Below are 20,779 nucleotides of genomic sequence, written 5' to 3' on the forward strand. Positions count from 1 at the left end.
ATCTGACATATGTTTTATAAAGATCTCTCTAGCTGCCATGTAGAGAATGGATTCAGTGGAGCCAGAGTGGAATCAGGAAGACCAGTTGGAGGCTTTTATGGTAGTCCAGGTAAGAGCTGGCATCAGCATAGGAGGAGGATGGCCACAGTGGAGGCAGTGAGATGTTTGGGAGAAAGGTGAGCAAGGGTATAAAAAAAAAAACCAAACACCTCTGTTTTTTGATTTGGTGACCTGGTTCAATGGTAGTGTCAATAATTGAGATGTGGAAGATAGGAGGAGATGGAGGGGATGTGATGTTAAAAGGAGAAGGCAATGTTTCAAGGAACAGGAGGAAAATCATGTCAGATGCTGCTGAGGTTTTTGCAGTTTTTCGCCAAGTGCTTGACATGCTTTCTATTTGGTTTCATGTTTTTCATTTTTGGGACTTCCCTGGTGGGTCAGATGGAAAAGAATCTGCTTGCGTTGCAAGAGACCCCTGGGTTTGACCCCTGGGTTGGGAAGATCCTCTGGGAGAAAGAAATGGCTACCCACGCCTATATTCTTGCCTGGAGAATTTCATGGCTAGAGGAGCCTGGTGGGCTACAGCCATGGGATCACAAAGACTTGGACATGACTGAGCGACTAAAACATACACAATACTTATTAATCTCTCTTGGCCCTGAGGTCAATGTAAGTGATTTTGGCTTTCTATGCTATGAAAGACTACCTCTCATTTCATGACTGAATTCTCACCTTGGGTTTTTTTTTTTTTCTGTGTTTTTTACTTTACAATATTGTATTGTTTTTGCCATACATCAAGATGAATCCGCCACGGGTGTACACATGTTCCCAGTCCTGAAGCCCCCTCCCACCTCCCTCCCCATACCATCCCTCTGGGTGGGTCATCCCAGTGCACCAGCCCCAAGCATCCTGTATCCTTCATCGAACCTAGATTGGCGATTTGTTTCTTATATGATATTATACATGTTTCAATGCCATTCTCCCAAATCATCCCACCCTCTCCCTCTCCCATAGAGTCCAAAAGACTGTTCTATACATCTGTGTCTCACCTTGGTTTTTTGATTGGACCATCTGGATCACTTGGACCTGGAGTTCTGTTTTGATCTTCCCTGCCTCAGGAGTACCAGAGTCCTGATCCTAAACCCTAGTCTCTGCAGCTGGTCTCTGAGACCTGCCTAGCACCTACCTTTAGTCTGCTATGAAATCTTGGCCTTTCTTGTTTCCACCCCATTATTCTTCACCCTCTAACTGAGACCTCTACCTTTCACCCACTATTGGACTTCCTCAGGTTAAATGTTCTTTAGATTTCCTTTTTTTTTTTTTTTTTAATTACTAAAAGAAGGACACAACTGACTTCTGCTTTATATCTGGGTCTGTGTAACTCATATCTAACTTGCTTTGTTTCTTACTTAACCACAGTTCTAGGCCCCTGGCTTCAGTTTGGAATGACTTGAAGGCTTGATGGAAGCATTTTTCTAAATTGCTTAATGGTATGCAAAGAGAAGTTCTTTACAGAAGAAGGAAGAAATCTACAGGTGTTCTTTAAATATGATAGGCATCAGGGAAACAAAGATGACTCAAATGTAGCCTCTGCCTTTAAGGAACTGTATTTTTAAATGTAGTCCTGCCAGGTGGTATTTATAGCCAGTGGATTCAGCTAGTTGCACTCAAAACCATTTCCTGTTTCTGTGTCCCATATACTCCATTTTCACAGGAACCCCATGTTTAAAAACATTGCTATGAAAGCCTTTTAGAAACAGAACTCCAGCTAAAGTATGGACAACCCCAGTTCTTAGAATAAAGATTGGCAAGATAAGCCTGTGCTCCATAATTATTCCATTTTACTTAACCTTGATTAATTGAAACATATGCATGTTTTTCCCCATGGAAGGGGCATATTGGAAATATTTAAATTCTTATGGTCATGCTGTGCTTTTCACAGATGATTGGAATGCTGCCCAGGCACAAACCATGTCATCCTTCCCCCAAACAATTTGTCAGCTGTTTATCCTAGCATAATTTGTTTTTCATGGTCAGCAGAAATGACAGTACTAAAATGTTTTATAGGAAAATAAAAATACAGTGAAAGCTCTGATTTTTTTAAAAATACCCTCTTTTTCCTCCCAAATCACTCTTTGATATAAAAGGTATCTTACCCTTTACTTCAAATGTAGGCTATTTTTAACACTGGGAAAACAGGAAAGATTTTTAAAACTAGAATCTTCCTTTTTGAAACTGAAAACATACCGTGAATTTCAGGAAGATAGGTTATACTGACACACAATAGAATTTCATGGATTCATTATTAGGACATAGGCTATATGCACATAACCTTCATCCTTTATAGGAGCTTGTGGCTAAGAAATTTAATCACTGTCCATTCAGGCTGAATTTGGGCTGAAGCCTGGAATTGTTTGAGAAAGGGATCATTCCATGTGCCCGATTACTAAGCATTTAGAATGAAAGGAACACTGAGAACATGCCAAGAGAGCTTGTGCCATTGGAAATTACTTTTCTATGAGACAGAATTTATCTCAGGACCATAAGATGAGATTTGTTAGAACTTTAGACATATTAATTTTTGATAGTACGAAAGTCTCAGAAGATACATATTTACCAGTTCTTTAAAAGTCTAGCTGTTGATTGGCTAGCATAGACTGTTCTGTAGAGTTTGGCTTGGGTGTTAGAATTTCCTTCATCTCATGTGAACATTCTTCTTTAGAGGTGAGTATAGTAAATGATTCATTGCTCTTGTGAAAATCCTTTCCAAGATTTTCATTTATAATTGTGCTTTAGACAGCAGGGAAGTAAAACTGTGACCTTTAAATTCTGCATTGCTCATCAAGATTTATTTAGGACTTGTATGATGATAAGCTGATGGATAATCCTCTTCAATAGCAATTACAGGCAATTGTTCAAAAACATACAAGCCACCTCTGCTGTCCACCTATTTATAGTCTGCTTGATAGAGGGCTGGGATTCCATAATACGACTGGCTTACCTTGTTGCTGTTAAGACTCAGCTTATGACAGTATAATCCTGTAGCTGTGAATTGTAAATTGTAGTTATGATTGCTATGTTTTACTAATAAGAAAGCAGGATGTGTGGTCTGACAATTATCACTGTACTATTAGAGATGAGGGGGACATAGACCTATGAGTCTCTGGACCTGGGTAGAGGATGGATTACAGGTAGCTCCCATATGACAATTTAGATTAGATTTTCCCTGAGTTATCCATCCTACTGGATGAATTATTTCCCAGGAAGCTCTTTGAGATGCATAGAAACAGGAATTTTGTGGTTTCTGCCCCTTTTGTCTTTCTGATATGCTGGACATGCCTGGATGTAGTTGAGACCCAAGTTGACATTCCTGCTAGGGTTACTATTAGGTCATTTAGGATCACTGTGTGTGTATGTGTGTGTGTGTGTGTGTGTGTGTGTGTGTGTGTGTGTGTGTGGTATATTGTGGTAAACATAATAGTATTTGTAGGGTTTAACCAGTGAGAATACATACAGAAATGGTTTTTAAAGGTGCAAAATGACTCAACAAAATGATAAATCCCCACTCTCACCTGTTGAATTTCACATACTCCCACCACCATCAATTCTACCTGTTTGTGTCATCCATCAATACTCATTATTCTGTTTCCTTTTGATTCCTGTGGGATGAACTAGCATGTTCCTTTCTAGTGCTTCCTATCCCGTCTTCGTTAAGACATAGCTTTAGCACTTGTCCCTTCTTACTTCTGCATCATCAGCTTTCCCTCAAGGCTGGATTAATAGCATCAGCCTAGGAACATGGCATTAGTTTACCCACTTTTATAAAACTTTCCCTTCATAACCCTCTCCAGATGCCCTTTTACTTCTCTCCTCTCCTTTACAACACAATTTCTTAAACGATTTGTCCACAACCAGTCTCTACTTCCTCTCCTCCTAGTCATTCTAAAATCTATTCCAATCAGATTTTCACCCAACCCACTCCACTCCAACTGTCCTTCTCAACATCCTGAAGGACCCTCACATTGCCTGATTTTATTATTTGTTCTTAGTTCTCATCTTACCTGACATGTTGGCAGTATTTGATAGAGTGAAAGTTCTTTCATGAAATACTTTCTTTTTGTGGCTTTGGGTCACCTGTCTCTCAGGGTTTTCCTTTTTTTTTTTTTAACCCCCTATCATGTTGACCTGGAGAAGGCAATGGCACCCCACTCCAGTACTCTCGCCTGGCAAATCCCATGGACAGAGGAGCCTGGAAGGCTGCAGTCCATGGAGTCGCTAGGAGTCAGACACGACTGAGCAACTTCACTTTCACTTTTCACTTTCATGTATTGGAGAAGGAAATGGCAACCTACTCCAGTGTTCTTGCCTGGAGAATCCCAGGGACGGGGGAGCCTGGCGCGCTGCTGTCTCTGGGGTCACACAGAGTCGGATATGACTGAAGTGACTTAGCAGCAGCAGCAGCAGCAGCAGCATGTTGACCACTTGTGCTTATTCTCCATTTCCTGACCTCTAAATATTGCAACATACAGGGTCCACTGCTCTGACCTGTTCCTTGTCTGTCTCTCATTTAGTGACCTAGTGATCTTATGCACTTGCCTAACTTTTAATTCCAAATACATATATCTATATCTATTTTGGACTTACCTAGCTTAGACTTCTCCTTAGATAAAAGATTCACATATCCAGCCCCAGGGCATTTTTGTGCTGAATAAAAGAAGCCGCCATTTCCTCAAGCCCTTGACTGCCATCTTCTGGAAAAATTTCAGGATAGATACACACTTATCAGATGAGACAATGAGAATTGTGGGTCTTTCAGCTGCATGGTTCTCAACCATTGGTGGTGGTTCTGTTTGTCCACATGGGTGATGTGTAGCAGGCATCACAAGCTTAATAGGTCCCCAACTGAAGTTTTAAATTTTATTTTATTATAGTTGATTAACAATGTTGTATTCGTTTCAGGTGTTCAGCAAAGTGATCTGGTTAAACATGTACATATATTCATTCTTTTTTAAGATTCTTTTCTGATATAGATTATCACAGAATGCTGAGTAGAGTTCCCTGTGCTATATAGTAGACTTTTATTGATTATATATCTTATATATAGTAATATATAGTGGTGTGTATATGTTCATCCCAAGTTTCTGACTTATTCCTCACCCCTCCCCCAACTCCCATATTTCCCCTTTGGTAACCATAAGTTTGTTTTCAATATCTGTGGGTCTGTTTTTGTTTCATAGATAAGTTAATTTGTATGTTTTTAAAAGTTAGATTCCACATATGAGTGATATATGATATTTGTTTTTCTCTGACTTACTTCACTTAGTATAATAATCTCTAGGTCTATCTATGTTGCTGCAAATGACACTGTTTCTTTCTTTTTTTATGGCTGAGCAATATTCCATTGTATATATGTACCACGTTTTTTTATCCATTCCTCTGTTGATGGACATTTATATTACTTCCATGTCTCAGCTATTGTAAACAGTGCTGCTACGAACATTAGGGGCATGTATCTTTTCAAATTATGTTTTTTTTTTTCTGGATATATGCCCCAGGAGTAGGATTTCTGGATCATATGGCACAACTATTTTTAGTTTTTTTAAGGCATCTCCATACTGTTCTTCTCCATAGTAGCTATACCAATTTATAATCCCACCAACAGTATAGGTGGGTTCTTTTTCTCCACACCCTGTCCATCTTTTTATTGTTTGTAGATTTTTTGATGATGACCATTCTGACTGGTGGCGAAGGCAATGGCACCCCACTCCAGTACTCTTGCCTGGAAAATCCTATGGACGGAGGAGCCTGGTGGGCTGCAGTCTATGCGGTCGCTAAGAGTCGGACATGACTGGGTGACTTCACTTTCACTTTTCACTTTCATGCATTGGAGAAGGAAATGGCAACCCACTCCAGTGTTCTTGCCTTGAGAATCCCAGGGACGGGGGAGCCTGGTGGGCTGCTGTCTGTGGGGTCGCACAGAGTCAGACATGACTGAAGCGACTTAGCAGCAGCAGCATTCTGACTGGTGACGGACAGGAAAGTGGCGTACTGCAGTCCGTGGGGTCGCAAAGAGTTGGACATGACTGAGTGACTGAACTGACTGATTCTGACTGGTACGAGGAGACACCTCATTGTAGTTTTGATTTGCATTTCTCTGATAATTAGTCATGTTGAACATGTTTTCATGTGCTTTTTGACCATCTGAATATCTTCTTTGGAGAAATGTCTGTGAAAATCTTCCCATTTTTTGATTGAGTTGCCAAACTGAATTCTTGATTCCCAACCCCATCTTCCATACATCTTCCTTTCTTTCAGTCTTTCTATTTCAAAATTCTTCCAATTGCTGAGGTCAACCTCCTTGAAGTTATTCTTAACTTCTTTCTTTCTCTCATATCCCTCCTTTAATCCATCAGCAAATCCTTTTGGTTTTTCCTTCAAAATTCATTAGAATATAACCGCTTCTCAGCACTCCCACTGCTCCCACCCGGGTCTCACCCCCAGGTGAGATAATAATCCCACCTGTATTATTCTTATAGCCAGCTACTTCTCTTATGCCTCATTGTCTGTTCTCAACACAACAGTACAGTTCTTTATTTAAAACCTAGGTCACATCACGTTTCCCTTCTATCTAAAACGCTTCAAGTGCTTTCACATTCATTTAGAGTAAAATCAAAGTCCTTAAAATGGCCCACAGGTCCTACATTGTCTGGGTCTGTACCACAGCCCTGACCTCATCTGCTGCCTTTCCCCCATGCTCTGTGCTCCAGGCACGTTGACCTCCTTGCTTTTCTTCCGATATGCCAAGTGTAGTCTGCATCAGTCAGTGTACTGGGATCCTCTTATGTAAAGCATGGCTTCTTGAGTCTTTGCTCAAATGTCACTTTATCATATCAGAGAAGTATTCCTTGATTGCACATAACAAAGCGACCTCCCTTCTCCAGTGTTTAACATTCCCCTTATTCAATTTTCTCTATAGCACTTACCTGACACACACACATTGTTTACTGTTTTATTTCACTAGAATTTAAGCTTCATGAGGCTAGAGACTTTTTTTCTCACTTTACTATATGCCAGCTTTCTAAAATAGTGCCTGAGAAGTTGTAGGAGTTCAATAAATATTGGTTAAATAAATAAATAAATAAATATCGACATTCCTAAATCTCTTTGTGGGACCCTATACCTAACAAGATACAGAGATTGGAGATGGTACTGCACAATTCCAGTCTCTGAATTCCAAGATAAAAGCATTTTCAGAAGTTCAGAGTAAATTTAAATCTAATTTGAGAATTGCATTGATTTTACAACTTTCTGGAAGGGTCTTCGTTTCCTAAAGAGAAAGCAAATAGGCGCCATCTAGTGGCAACAAGTGTGTTGGGCTTCCCTCGTGGCTCAGCTGGGAACACATTTCTGTTACTTGAATTATTGATTAGCAATGAAATTGAAAATGTAGCCCTTGATCCAGAAGCTTTTGTTTTTTTTAAATTATATGAACATAATAATTATGATAGCCAGAAGTTCTCAGATTTGAATTTTCCACAGGCTATGTTGAACTGAATAGTCCTGTCTCCTTGCTATGAGAAAGTACCGTTCTGTTTCTTCTAAATTATTTATGACTCACTTTTGCTTATTAAGCTTTGTTTTTCAGAATCTGGCATTTATTGTTCCTCTTTACTTTTCTTATTGTTTTATCCTCTACTTATCCTTAAACTCTTACATTGGTACTGGCCTAACCGCTGAATGAGTAAATAAATTCTCTGCTGCTGCTGCTGCTGCTGCTAAGTCGCTTCAGTCATGTCTGACTCTGTGCGACCCCATAGATGGCCTTCTACCAGGCTCCTCTGTCCCTGGGATTCTCCAGGCAAGAACACTGGAGTGGGTTGCCATTTCCTTCTCCAAAATAAAGTCTCTACTTCTAAGAATTTATAATCTTATAAAAATAGCACTTATGAGGCTAAACATGTAAAAGAAATGCCAAATAATGTGGTGATCTCTTCAGGCAGACTTCTGAAGCCTTCTGAGGTTTAATTGTTGTGTATACTTTCACTGTTCAGGCATAAACCACATCTTGTAGTTGTCTCCCTATTGGCCTTGCAATGTAGTGTGTGAAGGTTAAATATTTATGGTGGTAATGGTAGAAAGACTACCAAGAACTGTCTCAGCTGAGCCCAAGATATCTGGGCCCAAGATACTTTAGCCTTAGTCTACATTTGGTGGAGCATGTTTTTCAGCTGGCTATTAGAGAAATTAAACTCTTTGTTAAGACTTGTTACCTTGTAATATTATAACATTTTTAGGTCTACTAGTATCAGTTCCCTTTTTTCTGAGTTGTGTTGCTTATCACTTACTCCATATCTTTGGAAGCAGATAGAGAAAGGGACAGTACAATGGTTTTAAGATGCTACTGAAATTTTAAAAAATAACCAATTTTCTCTTATATGGTTATTTTAGAGTTTTTGCTTCTGCCTACAGATACTGATTTTTTTTTTAGATTGCAGAGAAATAGTTTCTTTGTAATATTGTCTTTTTTCTTGAGAAAAATATCTTTTAATTGCAGAAATGGATGTGGTATTTTGAATAGTATATTTTAAAGCTAAAATAGTTCATATATTATTTCCTTTTAAAGCGTAAAACAAACATTGTTTCTAAATCTTCCTACTTTCCGAAGCTGTATTTACATAATTTAGCATATGTTGTTGTTGCTCTAAGTCAAGTCTGACTCTTTGTGACGCCATGGACTGCAGCACTCCAGGATTCCCTGTCCTTCACTATCTCCTTGAGTTTGCTCAAACTCACATCACTGAGTCGGTGATGCCATCCAACCATCTCATCCTTGGTCACTGCCTTTTTGTTCTGTCCTCAGTCTTTCCCAGTGAGTCAGCTCTTTGCATCAGGTGGCCAAAGTATTGGAGCTTTAGCCTAAGCATCTGTCCTTCCAGTGAATATTCAGGGTTGATTTCCTTTAGGATTGACTGGTTTGATCTGCTTGCAGTCCAAAGGACTCTCAAGAGTCTTCTCCAGCACCACAATTCGAAAGGATCAATTCTTTGGTGCTCAGCCTTCTTTGTGGTTCAAGTCTCACATTTGTACATGACTTCTGGAAAAAGAATAGCTTGGACTGTAAGAATCTTTGTTGGAAAAGTGATGTCTCTGCTTTTTAATATCCTAATCTCTAGGTTTGTCATAGCTTTTCTTCCAAAGAGAAGGCATCTTTTAATTTCATGCCCGCAGTCACCATCTGCAGTGATTTTGGAGCCCAAGAATATAACATTTGTCACTGTTTCCACTTTTCCCCCATCTATTCGCCTTGACGTAATGGCACCGGATGCCATGATCTTCATTTTTTGAATGTTGAGTTTTAATCCAGCTTTTTCACTCTCTTCTTTCACCCTTACCAAGAGGCTCTTTAGTTTCTCTTTGCTTTCTGTCATTGGAGTGGTATCATCTGCATGTCTTAGGTTGTTGATACTTCTTCCAGCAATCTTGATTACAGTTTGTGAGTCATCTAGCCGTCATTTCGCATGATGTACTCTGCATAGAAGTTAAATAAGCAGGGTGACAATACAGAGCCTTGATGTACTCCATTCCCAATTTTGAACCCGTCAGTTGTTTAAGGGAAGTTATAACTGTTGCTTCTTGACCTGCATACAGATTTCTCAGGAGACAGGTAAGGGAGTCTGGTATTCCCATGTCTTTAAGAATTTTCCAGTTGTGATTTACACAAAGGCTTTAGCATAGTCAATGAAGCAGAAGTATATGTTTTTCTGGAATTTCCTTGCTTTCTCTGTGATCCAGCAAATGTTGCCAATTTGATCTCTGGTTCCTCTGCCTTTTCTAAATCCAGCTTGTACATCTGAAAGTTTTCACTTCACATGCTGCTGAAGCCTAGGTTGAAGGATTTTGAGCATTACTTTGCTAGCATGTGAAATGAGTGCAGTTGTACAGTAGTTTGAACATTCTTTGGCATTGCCCTTCTTTGGGATTGGAATGAGAACTGACCTTTTCTGATCCTGTGGCCACTGCTGAGTTTTCCAAATTTGCTAACATATCGAGTGCAACACTTTTACAGCATCATCTTTTAGCATTTGAAATAGCTCAGCTGGAATTCCATCACCTCTACTAGCTTTGTTTGTAGTAATGTTTCCTAAGATCCACTTGATTTCATAGTCCAAGATGTCTGGCTCTAGGTGAGTGACCACACCATCATGGTTTTCCAGGTAATTAAGACCCTTCTTGTATATTCTTCTGTATAGTTCTGTATAGAAGAACTTCTTACCACCTCTTCTTAGTCTCTTCTGCTTCTGTTAGGTCCTTACTGTTTCTTTCCTTAATCATCCCTATCCCAGCATGAAATATTCCCTTGATAGCTTCCAACTTTCTTGAAGAGATCTCTAGTCTTTCCCAATCTATTGTTTTCTTTTATTTATTTTTTTAACATTATTCACTTAGGAAGGCTTCCTTATCTCTCCTTGCTATTCTCGGGGACTCTGCATTCATTTGGGTATATCTTTCCCATTCTCTCTTGTCTTTCACTTTTCTTCTCTTCTCAGCCATTTCTGAGGCCTCCTCAGACAATCGTTTGGCCTCCTTGCATTTCTTTTTCTTGGGGATGGTTTTGGTCACCACCTCCTTTACAGTGTTATGAATCTTTGTCCATAGTTCTTCAGGCATTCTGTCTACCAGATCTAATCCCTTGAATCTATTTGTCACCTCCACTGTATAGTCATAAGAGATTTGATTTAGGTCATACCTGAATGGCCTAGTAGTTTGCACCATTTTCTTCAAATTAAGCCTGAACTTTGCAATAAGGAGTACATGATTAGAGCCACAGTCAGCTCCAGGTCTTGTTTTTGCTGACTGTATAGAACTTCTCCATCTTTGGCTGCAAAGAACATAATCAATCTGATTTCGGTATTGACCATCTGGTGATGTCCATGTGAAGAGTTGTCTTCTGTGTTATTGGAGAGGGTGTTTGCTAGGACTAGTATGTTTTCTGGACAAAATTCTATTAGCCTTTGCCCTGCTTCATCTTATACTCCAAGGCCAATCTTGCCTTTTACTCTAGGTATCTCTTGACTTCCTACTTTTGCAGTCCAGTCCCTTGTGATGAAAAGGACATCTTTTTTCTTTTTTGGTGCTAGTTCTAGAAGGTCTTGTAGGAGATCTTCATAAAATCGACTTCAGCTTCTTCAGCATTAGTGGTTGGGGCATAGACTTGGATTACTGTGATGTTGAATGATTTGCCTTGGAAACAAACCAAGATCATTCTGTTGTTTTTGAGACTGCACCCAGGTACTGCATTTCAGACTCTTTTGTTGACTATAAGGGCTGTTGCATTTCTCCTAAGGGATTCTTTCCCACAGTAGTAAATATAATGGTAATCTGAATTAAATTCACCAATTTCCGTCCATTTTAGTTCACTGATTCCTAAGATGTCAGTGTTCACTGTTGCTACCTCCTCTTTAGTGTGTCCAATTTACCTTGATTCATGGACCTAACATTCCAGGTTTAGCATCCATCATGATAAAGTGGTGATATTCAGAAAGGACATGTTAATAGGATTAATAAGTAGGCTTTTTGTATATTCCAGCTCTAATTTCTTTGACAATTGGTTGCTGTTATTTGTTATATCATTTGGAGGGCCAAAATTCTCTTTATTTAATAGCCTTTGCAGTTTAAAGACTGCTTATAATACTTAATTGCTAATCTGAAAATTAGCAATTTTGCACCATTAGCATTTGTACTATGTTTGACATTTCTCAAGTGTTAACTGTGCTTTTTAGTTACCTCCATGTTCTCTCATTATGATGGCTGAAGAGGCAATATTGGATATTTTGACTTGTAATTAAAGAAGCATCGTTTCCTTATAATTACTGCAAAAATACCTGAATTTTAGATTGTATTAATTTGTCTTTTATAGAATATGCTGAATTTCTACACTGCAAAGGAAAAAAATTTACAGATTTTGATGAAGTTCGCCATGAGATTGAAGCTGAAACAGATCGAGTAACTGGAATGAATAAAGGCATTTCCTCCATACCCATTAATTTACGAGTCTATTCCCCACATGGTAAGTAAAATAACAAAATTCCAAATTCTTGTCCTCAAAAATTTTTACTATGTATGTTAATACATTATTTATGTAAAATGGCTTTTTTTTTCCTCTCAAAAAATCTTGGTGTCTAAGATTGTGCTTAGGTACTTCAGTAAATGGTATAACCCAAACAGCTCATAGAATTATTTATGGGAGTCAGAAGGAGATAATTTGTAAAAGAGAATTGAGTACATTATTTTACAAAGTTTTCTTTATATATATTTTAAACTTTTAGAATTCCAAAGAAGAATGCATGAAAATGTCCATTTTTAGTAGCTTCAGCTTTTGCAAAAATCTTAGAGGTGCTTGGTTCTATGGTTGAGTTTTCTTTAATGAATTTTCTTTCAGTCCTATATATTCTTATTTATTCTCTTCCTGAGGAATCAACTGTGATTTTTTCTCTCCAGACTGTCAGCAAAAACTTATAAATTAGATAACCAATTCTTGGTGGGTAATACAGAATAAATAGCCTCCAGAATGACTAAGATTTTGTTGGGACAGATTTTCATGTCTAATCTTCTCCTCAGCTCTGTTGCTTTTAAATTGGACCATGAAATGCTCAATTATGACTTCCCAAGAGTTCTTGGAGCCAAGTGTATAGAGAGACTTGGAGCTTTTGTGTATAGACAGAATGATAGCCAGGTCAGGGCTGGAGTCACTGACTTAGTAGTTTCCTGGGTTTCCAAAATGGTGCTCTGTAAGTCTGGCTGTAGAGGCTACACACTAACTTCATGACTAACTGCTTTCCAATAAGCTAAGTGACTTGTTGCTGTTGTTTAGTCACTAAGTTGAGTCTGATCCTTTATGACCCCATAGACTATAGCCCACCAGACTCCTCTGTCCATGGGATTTTTTTAGACAAGAATACTGGTGTGAGTTTCCATTTCCTTCTCCAGGGAATCTTCCCCACCCAGGGGTCGAACCCATGTCTCCTGCATTGGTAGGCATGTTCCTTACCACTCAGCCACCTTGGAAGCCCAGGCTAAGTGGCTAACACTTTGTAAATAACGCATAATGCTTTTAAAAGGAAGGACAAACCTTACTCTGAGAATTTTTACACCATTTGAAGGGAAGTGCAAGACAGACAGTATATTTGCTTATTGTTCCGTGTTTGAATTATAGGCCCCTAGTTACAAACATGGTAGCTCTCTGAGAAAGCTATTAGGTATGCAAATCAGTGCTTCTTAAATTATGTTAAAATGATCATTTGGCCTAGCACAATCATATCATAAAAATAGAGAAAATTTGCAAGGCCAGTTTGAATTCTATCCTGTTTTATTCTATGCACATGAGTTGGAACTCTTTAGATACACATTATATAAAGCTCAGCTTGTTTCATTTCTATGAAAATAACACATGATTCTGCCTTGTTGCTATCTTTCAGTGTTGATGGTACATGTAAGACTCTTTTTCCCTTTCCACAGTGTTAAATCTAACCCTGATTGACCTACCCGGAATTACTAAAGTGCCCGTGGGAGATCAGCCTCCAGATATTGAGTACCAGATCAGAGAAATGATTATGCAGTTCATCACACGGGAGAACTGTCTGATTCTGGCTGTTACCCCAGCCAACACCGATCTTGCAAACTCAGATGCGTTGAAGCTAGCGAAAGATGTTGATCCTCAAGGTGAGTGTGTGGCCCATTAGATGAAAGGGAATTGGTTTCAAATGTCAAGAGTTTGGGTATATTTCAAGATAATACAAAATCTCATGGCTTTATTTCATTATCAGTTAAATTGTTGTTAATAGTTGCTAAGTTGTATCCAACTCTTTTCCAACCCATGTACTGTAGCCTGCCAGGCTCAACTGTCCATGGGATTTTCCAGGCAAGAATACTGGAGTGGGTTGCCATTTCCTTCTCTAGGGGATCTTCCTGATCCAAGGATTGAATTCACATCTCCTGCTTTGCAGGAGAATTCTTTACCATTGATCCCCTTAGGAAGACCTTTACATTAGACATTATTAATGTTGTTAGCTCTTTTGTATTTAAGATGCTGAAAGAAAAATAACTGGGGAATATAGTCTAAACCTATATCCCTGAGACTGGAGCTTGAAACAAAGCAGGTAGAAGTTCCAGGTGGCTAGATGGGGAACATCACTGGGACTCCTTCTTCAGCATTAGTGGCTTGGGAGAGCCAGAATATGGATTGGGGCTGGAATCTAGTTATAAAAATGATACTAAACCCCTGTCTCATAAACCTTCTTGTCCTGAAGAGACAAGATCAGGTTATCTGATGGAAAACAGTTAGCACTTCCATCAGTGGAATCTAGAGAGTGCAGCACAGTCATATCCTTGAGATGTCCACACTTACTTCAGCTGAAACTCCATCAGTTCAGTTCAGTTCAGTTGCTCAGTCATGTCTGACTCTTTGCGACCCCATGAACCACAGCATGCCAGGCCTCCCTATCCATCACCAACTCCTGCAGTCCACCCAAACCCATGTCCATTGAGTCAGTGATGCCATCCAACCATCTCATCCTCTGTTGTCTCCTCTCCTTCTGCCCTCAATCTTTCCCAGCATCAGGGTCTTTTCAAATAATTCAGCTCTTTGCTTCAGGTGGCCAAAGTATTGGAGTCTCAGCTTCAACATCAGTCCTTCCAATGAACACCCAGGTCTGATCTCCTTTAGGATGGACTGGTTGGATCTCCTTGCAGTCCAAGGGACTCTCAAGAGTCTTCTCCAACACCACAGTTCAAAAGAATCAATTCTTCAGTGGTCAGCTTTCTTTATTGCTGGGGTTCAGCCCCAGTGGATCCAGGGAATTCAAAGAGGGGACAGAGTCGGTATCCTAGGAAAAGACTTATTTAATTACAAATATAAAGAGAGATTAGAAAAGGATGGTGTAGTAGGAAATATTAGTGGAGAAAAGGTGCTGAATAACTTGGTTTATGTGGAAAACCAATAAAACTCCAAGGCAAGGAGTTTGCACCATCTACATAGGCCACCGGTGCCTGCTTGAATAGCAGAGGGTGGCCTGCCTTGGGCTCCCTCTAGCGTGGGTCTTAGAAGCCAGGGCAAGTAAGTATACATGGCGAGCCTCCATGCTCCAGATGGGAATTCAACCAGAAAAAAAGAGAACGAGAAAAGACCACATGAGGGAAACCAGTCTTTCCAGGAACTGGTCTGATTTCTTTATTTTTCAGTTTTGCTTATATATTTTTTGTTATACATAGGGATGAATACAGAGTCATGCGGGGTCAGCAGACCTGACCCTTATCAAAATCAGGTGCTTTATACAAATGTATACAAAGGTCTTAAGGGCTTTACATCATCTTCTGGCCATGAGGCCTGCTGACATTTTATGGCCTTTTCTTTCTGATAACGGTCAGTCAACCAGAAAACGTATTCTTCCGGGGGTGAATTTTCTTAAACCAGGCTCTACCCTCCAAAGGCACCAGATAAAGTTGCATTCCTATAGGGTGAAGGTGCAGTGGGTTACAATCGAGAAAGGAATTTAGCCTAAGGTTTAACATGATTAATATCAAAGGTTAATACCTATTTCTCCTATATGCTAGTTATATTCATTTATGTGTATAAGGGCAGGGAATATGGAGACTTGGCAGCAAATATTGGCCCAACAAATGAAAAACCTTTCACCAATATAATTCCTAATCAACCCACTATACTATACTAATAATTTTCTAACTTCTCAAAAGAATCTGTATTTAGAAAGTTTAAAGCATCTCGTGCCTCTCACAGTTGGGAGGCTGTGAACAATCACATGTGGCTGGACGAGCCTGTCAGGCAAGCTACAGAACTTTCACAGGAGTTTGTAAGTTGAAACACTCTTGTCACGCCCAGGAATTTTTATTAACTGGAGCTGTAAGTTAACTACTTCTCCAAGAGAGGTGGTGAGGGACAGCCCCCCGTAAAGTCAAAGGTGTAGGTGAGAGCATAAAGCAGTAAAGTAGGCAGACTCTGGTTTTGGAGGGTAGATGCTCGGGAACAGGGGGTCTCCTGAGGCTCGATCCCACTTTTGCGTATGCCGAGCCTCCTTCCTCATGACCTTTTCCATGGGCGGAGTTCCTCACGCTGGCTCCCGGCACTTTATATTCCAACTCTCACATCCATACATGACCACTGGAAAAACCATTGCCTTGACTAGATGGACCTTTGTTGGCAAAGTAATGTCTCTGTTTTTTAATATGCTGTCTAGGTTGGTCATAACTTTCCCTTCCAAGGAGTAAGTATCTTTTAATTTCATGGCTGCAGTCACCATCTGCAGTGATTTTGGAGCCCCCCAAAATAAAGTCTGACACTGTTTCCACTGTTTCTCCATTTATTTGCCATGAAGTGATGGGACTGGATGCCATGATCTTTGTTTTCTGAATGTTGAGCTTTAAGCCAACTTTTTCACTCTCCTCTCTCACTTTCATCAAGAGACTCTTTAGTTCCTCTTCACTTTCTACCATAGGGGTGGTGTCATCTGCATATCTGAGAGTATTGATATTTCTCCCAGCAATCTTGATTCCAGCTTGTGCTTTCTCCAGCCAAGCGTTTCTCATGATGTACTCTGCATATAAGCTAAATAAGCAAGGCAACAATATACAGCCTTGACACACTCCTTTTCCTATTTGGAACCAGTCTGTGGTTCCATGTCCAGTTCTAACTGTTGCTTCCTGACCTGCATATAGGTTTGTCTAGAGGCAAGTCAGATGGTTTGGTATTCCCATCTCTTGAACATTTTTCCACAGTTTATTGTGATTCACACAGTCAGAGGCTTTGGCATTGTCAATAAAGCAGAAATAGATGTTTTTCTGGAACTCTTGCTTTTTCGATGATCCAGCATATGTTGGCAATTTGATCTCTGGTTCCTCTGCCTTTTCTAAAACCAGCTTTAACATCTGGAAGTTCATGGTTCACCTGTTGCTGAAGCCTGGCTTGGAGAATTTTGAGCATTACTTTACTAGCATGTGAGATGAGTACAATTGTGTGGTGGTTTGAGCATTCTTTGGCATTGCGTTTCTTCAGGATTGTAATGAAAACTGACCTTTTCCAGTCCTGTGGGCACTGCTGAGTTTTTCAAACTTGCTGGCATATTGAATGCAGCACTTTCACAGCATCATCTTTCAGGATTTGAAATAGCTCAACTGGAATTTCATCACCTCCACTAGCTTTGTTCATAGTGAAGCTTTATGGAGGAGTGCAAATGATATCCCCAGTCTATCTGCCACAAATCTATGTCCAGAAAGTTAAATGAGGCCTCTCTTTCTGTTACAGACCTGGCTTATTTTACAAGCTTATTTTTATTAAATATTGCTTAGAAATTGCCATATGAATATTCATGAATTTATCCCAAATGAACCTCGTTTCTTACAGCTCTTTTTAACTCCTGCTTTTAAAGATAGCCCATCTTTACCCCAATTTTTTATATCCTGTAAACAGTAGTCCTAAGAACAGATTTTTTAAAGTTTGCAGATAATTGACAGGTAACTTTGCAGAGAATTGATAATTTTACAGGAATAGAGAAAATATTCAATGCCGTGGTATTCTACTTCCTCGTCTGCTTTTGCATAGTGATGGCTAAAGAGAACAAATTCATTGCCTGAAGGCTCTTAAGTACACTACTTGGCTTAGTTACTAGAAATTCCTTGCTAACCTCAGGGTTTATTATTTGTTTTTGTACCCTAGTTTCAGTGCTGAAACTCCTGAACATTATTGTACTTGAGAACCCTCAGGTTTGCATGGTTATTAGGTCTCTACCAGAGACCCACTTTTGTGCACTGCTATCCTGAGGCTTTGGCTGGTCCTGGGCATTACTGAAGCTCCAAAGGAAGAGGTTGAATTCTTGCCCACAGCAGTAGTGTTCATATTTGTAGTAAAATAAGCAAAAGAGAAAAGAAGATGCTGTAGGACTCTATGCAACTTGAGTTTAGAATATGAAATATAGAGACATAGTATATTGGGGTTGACAAATAGATACATTTATTTACCCTCTCTGTCTTCCCAATTTCATCCCACTGTCATTAGAGAACATACTTTGTGTCATTTTTATCCATTTAAATTTATTCAGACTTATTTTATGACCTAACATATGGTCTACCCTGAAGAATGTTCCATGTGTATTTGAAAAGAATGTATTTTTTTTCCTGCTGTTGAGTGTTCTCTTGATGTTTTCTAGGTCTATTTGTTTATAATGCCATTCAAATATTGTTTCCTTCTTGTTCTTCTGTCTTGTTCTTCTATTATTGAAAATGAGATTTTGAAGCCTCTCATTATTATTGATACATTGTTTGTTTCTCCCTTCAAGTTCGTTGAATTTTGCTTTATATATTTTAAGACTCTGTTGTTAGGTGTATTTGTACTCATTATATCTTTTTGATGGATTGACCTTTTGATCATCATATAATGTTCTCTTTTTTCTCTAGTAACAATTTTGTCTTAAATTCTATTTTGTTTGATTTTAGCCACTTAAACTCTTTTGGTACCTGTTAGCCTGGTATAACTATTTCCATCCTTCAATTTCAACCTATTTGTTTCTTTTAATATAAAATGTATGTTTTGTAAATAGCATATATTTGGATCAAATTTAAAAAGCCTATTCAACCATATCTTCCTTTTGATTGGAGTGTTAGTCCATTTCCATGTAATTACTGATAGAATTTATGGCTGTTGGTTTACTATCTTATGTATATATTATATATTTTTTGTTTTTATATTTCTTTATTATTGCCTTGTTTTTTTTATTAAAAATGTATTTTTTAAAGTATTATTTTAATTACTGTGTCATTTATTTGAGTATTTTAAGGTTATTTTCTTAGTGATTGCTATGGGATTATAATTGACCTCTTAATTTAGAATCATCTGGTTTAGGTCAACACCAGTTTAATTTCAAGAGTATACAAAATTTTTGCTTCCATAGAGCTCCAGTCCATCCCTCTCCTTTGTGTTGTTATTATTGCACAGTTTATCTTTATATATCATGTGCCTATCAACACAGATATTATTGCTTTTGTAGTTTTCTTTTAAATCAGTTAGGAGAAAAAAGTTACAGACACACAAATACATGATATTTTCTTTTACATTTATTTATGTACATTTGTCCCTTGATATCTATGGGGAATTGGTTCTAATACATATCTGAATCAAGTCCCTCCTTTAAAATGGCACAATATTTGCTTGTAGAATATACACATCCTCCCATATACTTTAAATTGTCTCTTAATTACTTATAATACCTAATGCAATATGATTGCTATGTAAATAGTTGTTGGTATGTGACAAACTCAAGTTTGGCTTTTGGCAGCTTTATGGAATTTTCTTTGAATATTTTTGATCCATGGTTTGTTGAATCATGGGTATAGAAACAGTGAATATGGAGGGTCAACTGTAGTTATCTTTACCAATGTTCTCTATTTCTTTGTGTGGATTTTTTTAAATTGATGGACTATTTATGTATTTATTTATTATTTATTTATTGCCCTCTGCAATAAAAATGAAGACTCTTTACTGGACTACCAGTATTCCTCCTTTGTGTGGATTTGTATTGCTGTCTAGTGTCTTTTCATTTCAGCTTGAAAGACTTCAGTTAGTATTTCCTGTAGGGTAAATTTGCTAGTGTGGGGTTCTTTTGGTTTTTATTTGTCTTAGAATCTCTTAATTTCTCCTTAATTTTTGAGGGAAAATTCTTAGTTCATGGTCTTTATTTCACCACTTTGAGCATGCCATCTTACTGCCTTCTCAGTTCAGTTCAGTTGCTCAGTCATGTCGGACTCTTTGCAACCCCATAAATCGCAGCACACCAGGCCTCCCTGTCCATCACCATCTCCCAGAGCTCAGTCAGACTCATGTCCATCGAGTCCATGATGCTATCCAGCCATCTCATCCTGGGTCGTCCCCTTCTCCTCTTGCCCCCAATCCCTCCCAGCATCAGGGTCTTTTCCAATGAGTCAACTCTTCGCATGAGGTGGCCAAAATACTGGAGCTTCAGCTTTAGCATCATTTCTTCCAAAGAAATCCCAGGGTTGATCTCCTTCAGAATGGACTGGTTGGATCTCCTTGCAGTCCAAGGGACTCTCAAGAGTCTTCTCCAACACCGCAGTTCAAATGCATCAATTCTTTGGCGCTCAGCCTTCTTCACAGTCCAACTCTCACATCCATACATGGCCACAGGAAAAAACATAGCCTTGGCTAGACGGACCTTAGTTGGCAAAGTAATGTCTTTGCTTTTGAATATGCTACCTAGGTTGGTCATAACTTTTCTTCCAAGGAGTAAGCGTCTTTTAATTTCATGGCTGCAGTCACCATCTGCAGTGATTTTGGAGCCCCCCAAAATAAAGTCTGACACTGTTTCCACTGTTTCCCCATCTATTTCCCATGAAGTGATAGGACTGGATGCCATGATCTTCGTTTTCTGAATGTTGAGCTTTAAGGCAACTTTTTCACTCTCCTCTTTCACTTTTATCAACAGGCTTTTTAGTTCCTCTTCACTTTCTGCCATAAGGGTGGTGTCATCTGCATATCTGAGGTTATTGATATTTCTCCTGGCAATCTTCATTCCAGCTTGTGTTTCTTCCAGTCCAGCGTTTCTCATGATGTACTCTGCCTATAAGTTAAATAAGCAGGGTGACAGTATACAGCCTTGACGCACTCCTTTTCCTATTTGGAACCAGTCTGTGGTTCCATGTCCAGTTCTAACTGTTCCTTCCTGACCTGCATACAGATTTCTCAAGAGGCAGGTTAGGT

At 39.0% G+C, this 20,779-nt stretch overlaps 1 protein-coding gene across 6 annotated transcripts in view; it reads left to right on the top strand.

The window, feature by feature from the left end:
• The window catches only part of DNM3 (dynamin 3), a 628,097-nt gene that overhangs the window by 160,251 nt on the left and 447,067 nt on the right, over window positions 1-20,779 (top strand). For all 6 annotated transcript variants that reach the window (XM_005690651.3, XM_005690650.3, XM_005690649.3 and 3 more), the window contains exons 3-4: window positions 11,918-12,067; window positions 13,516-13,719. In XM_005690651.3, the coding sequence (XP_005690708.1) occupies window positions 11,918-12,067; window positions 13,516-13,719 (354 nt within the window). The remainder of the gene's footprint in view (window positions 1-11,917; window positions 12,068-13,515; window positions 13,720-20,779) is intronic.

The sequence above is a fragment of the Capra hircus genome, chromosome 16 (genome assembly GCF_001704415.2).
Source record: "Capra hircus breed San Clemente chromosome 16, ASM170441v1, whole genome shotgun sequence".
NCBI classification, from domain to species: Eukaryota; Metazoa; Chordata; class Mammalia; order Artiodactyla; family Bovidae; genus Capra; species Capra hircus.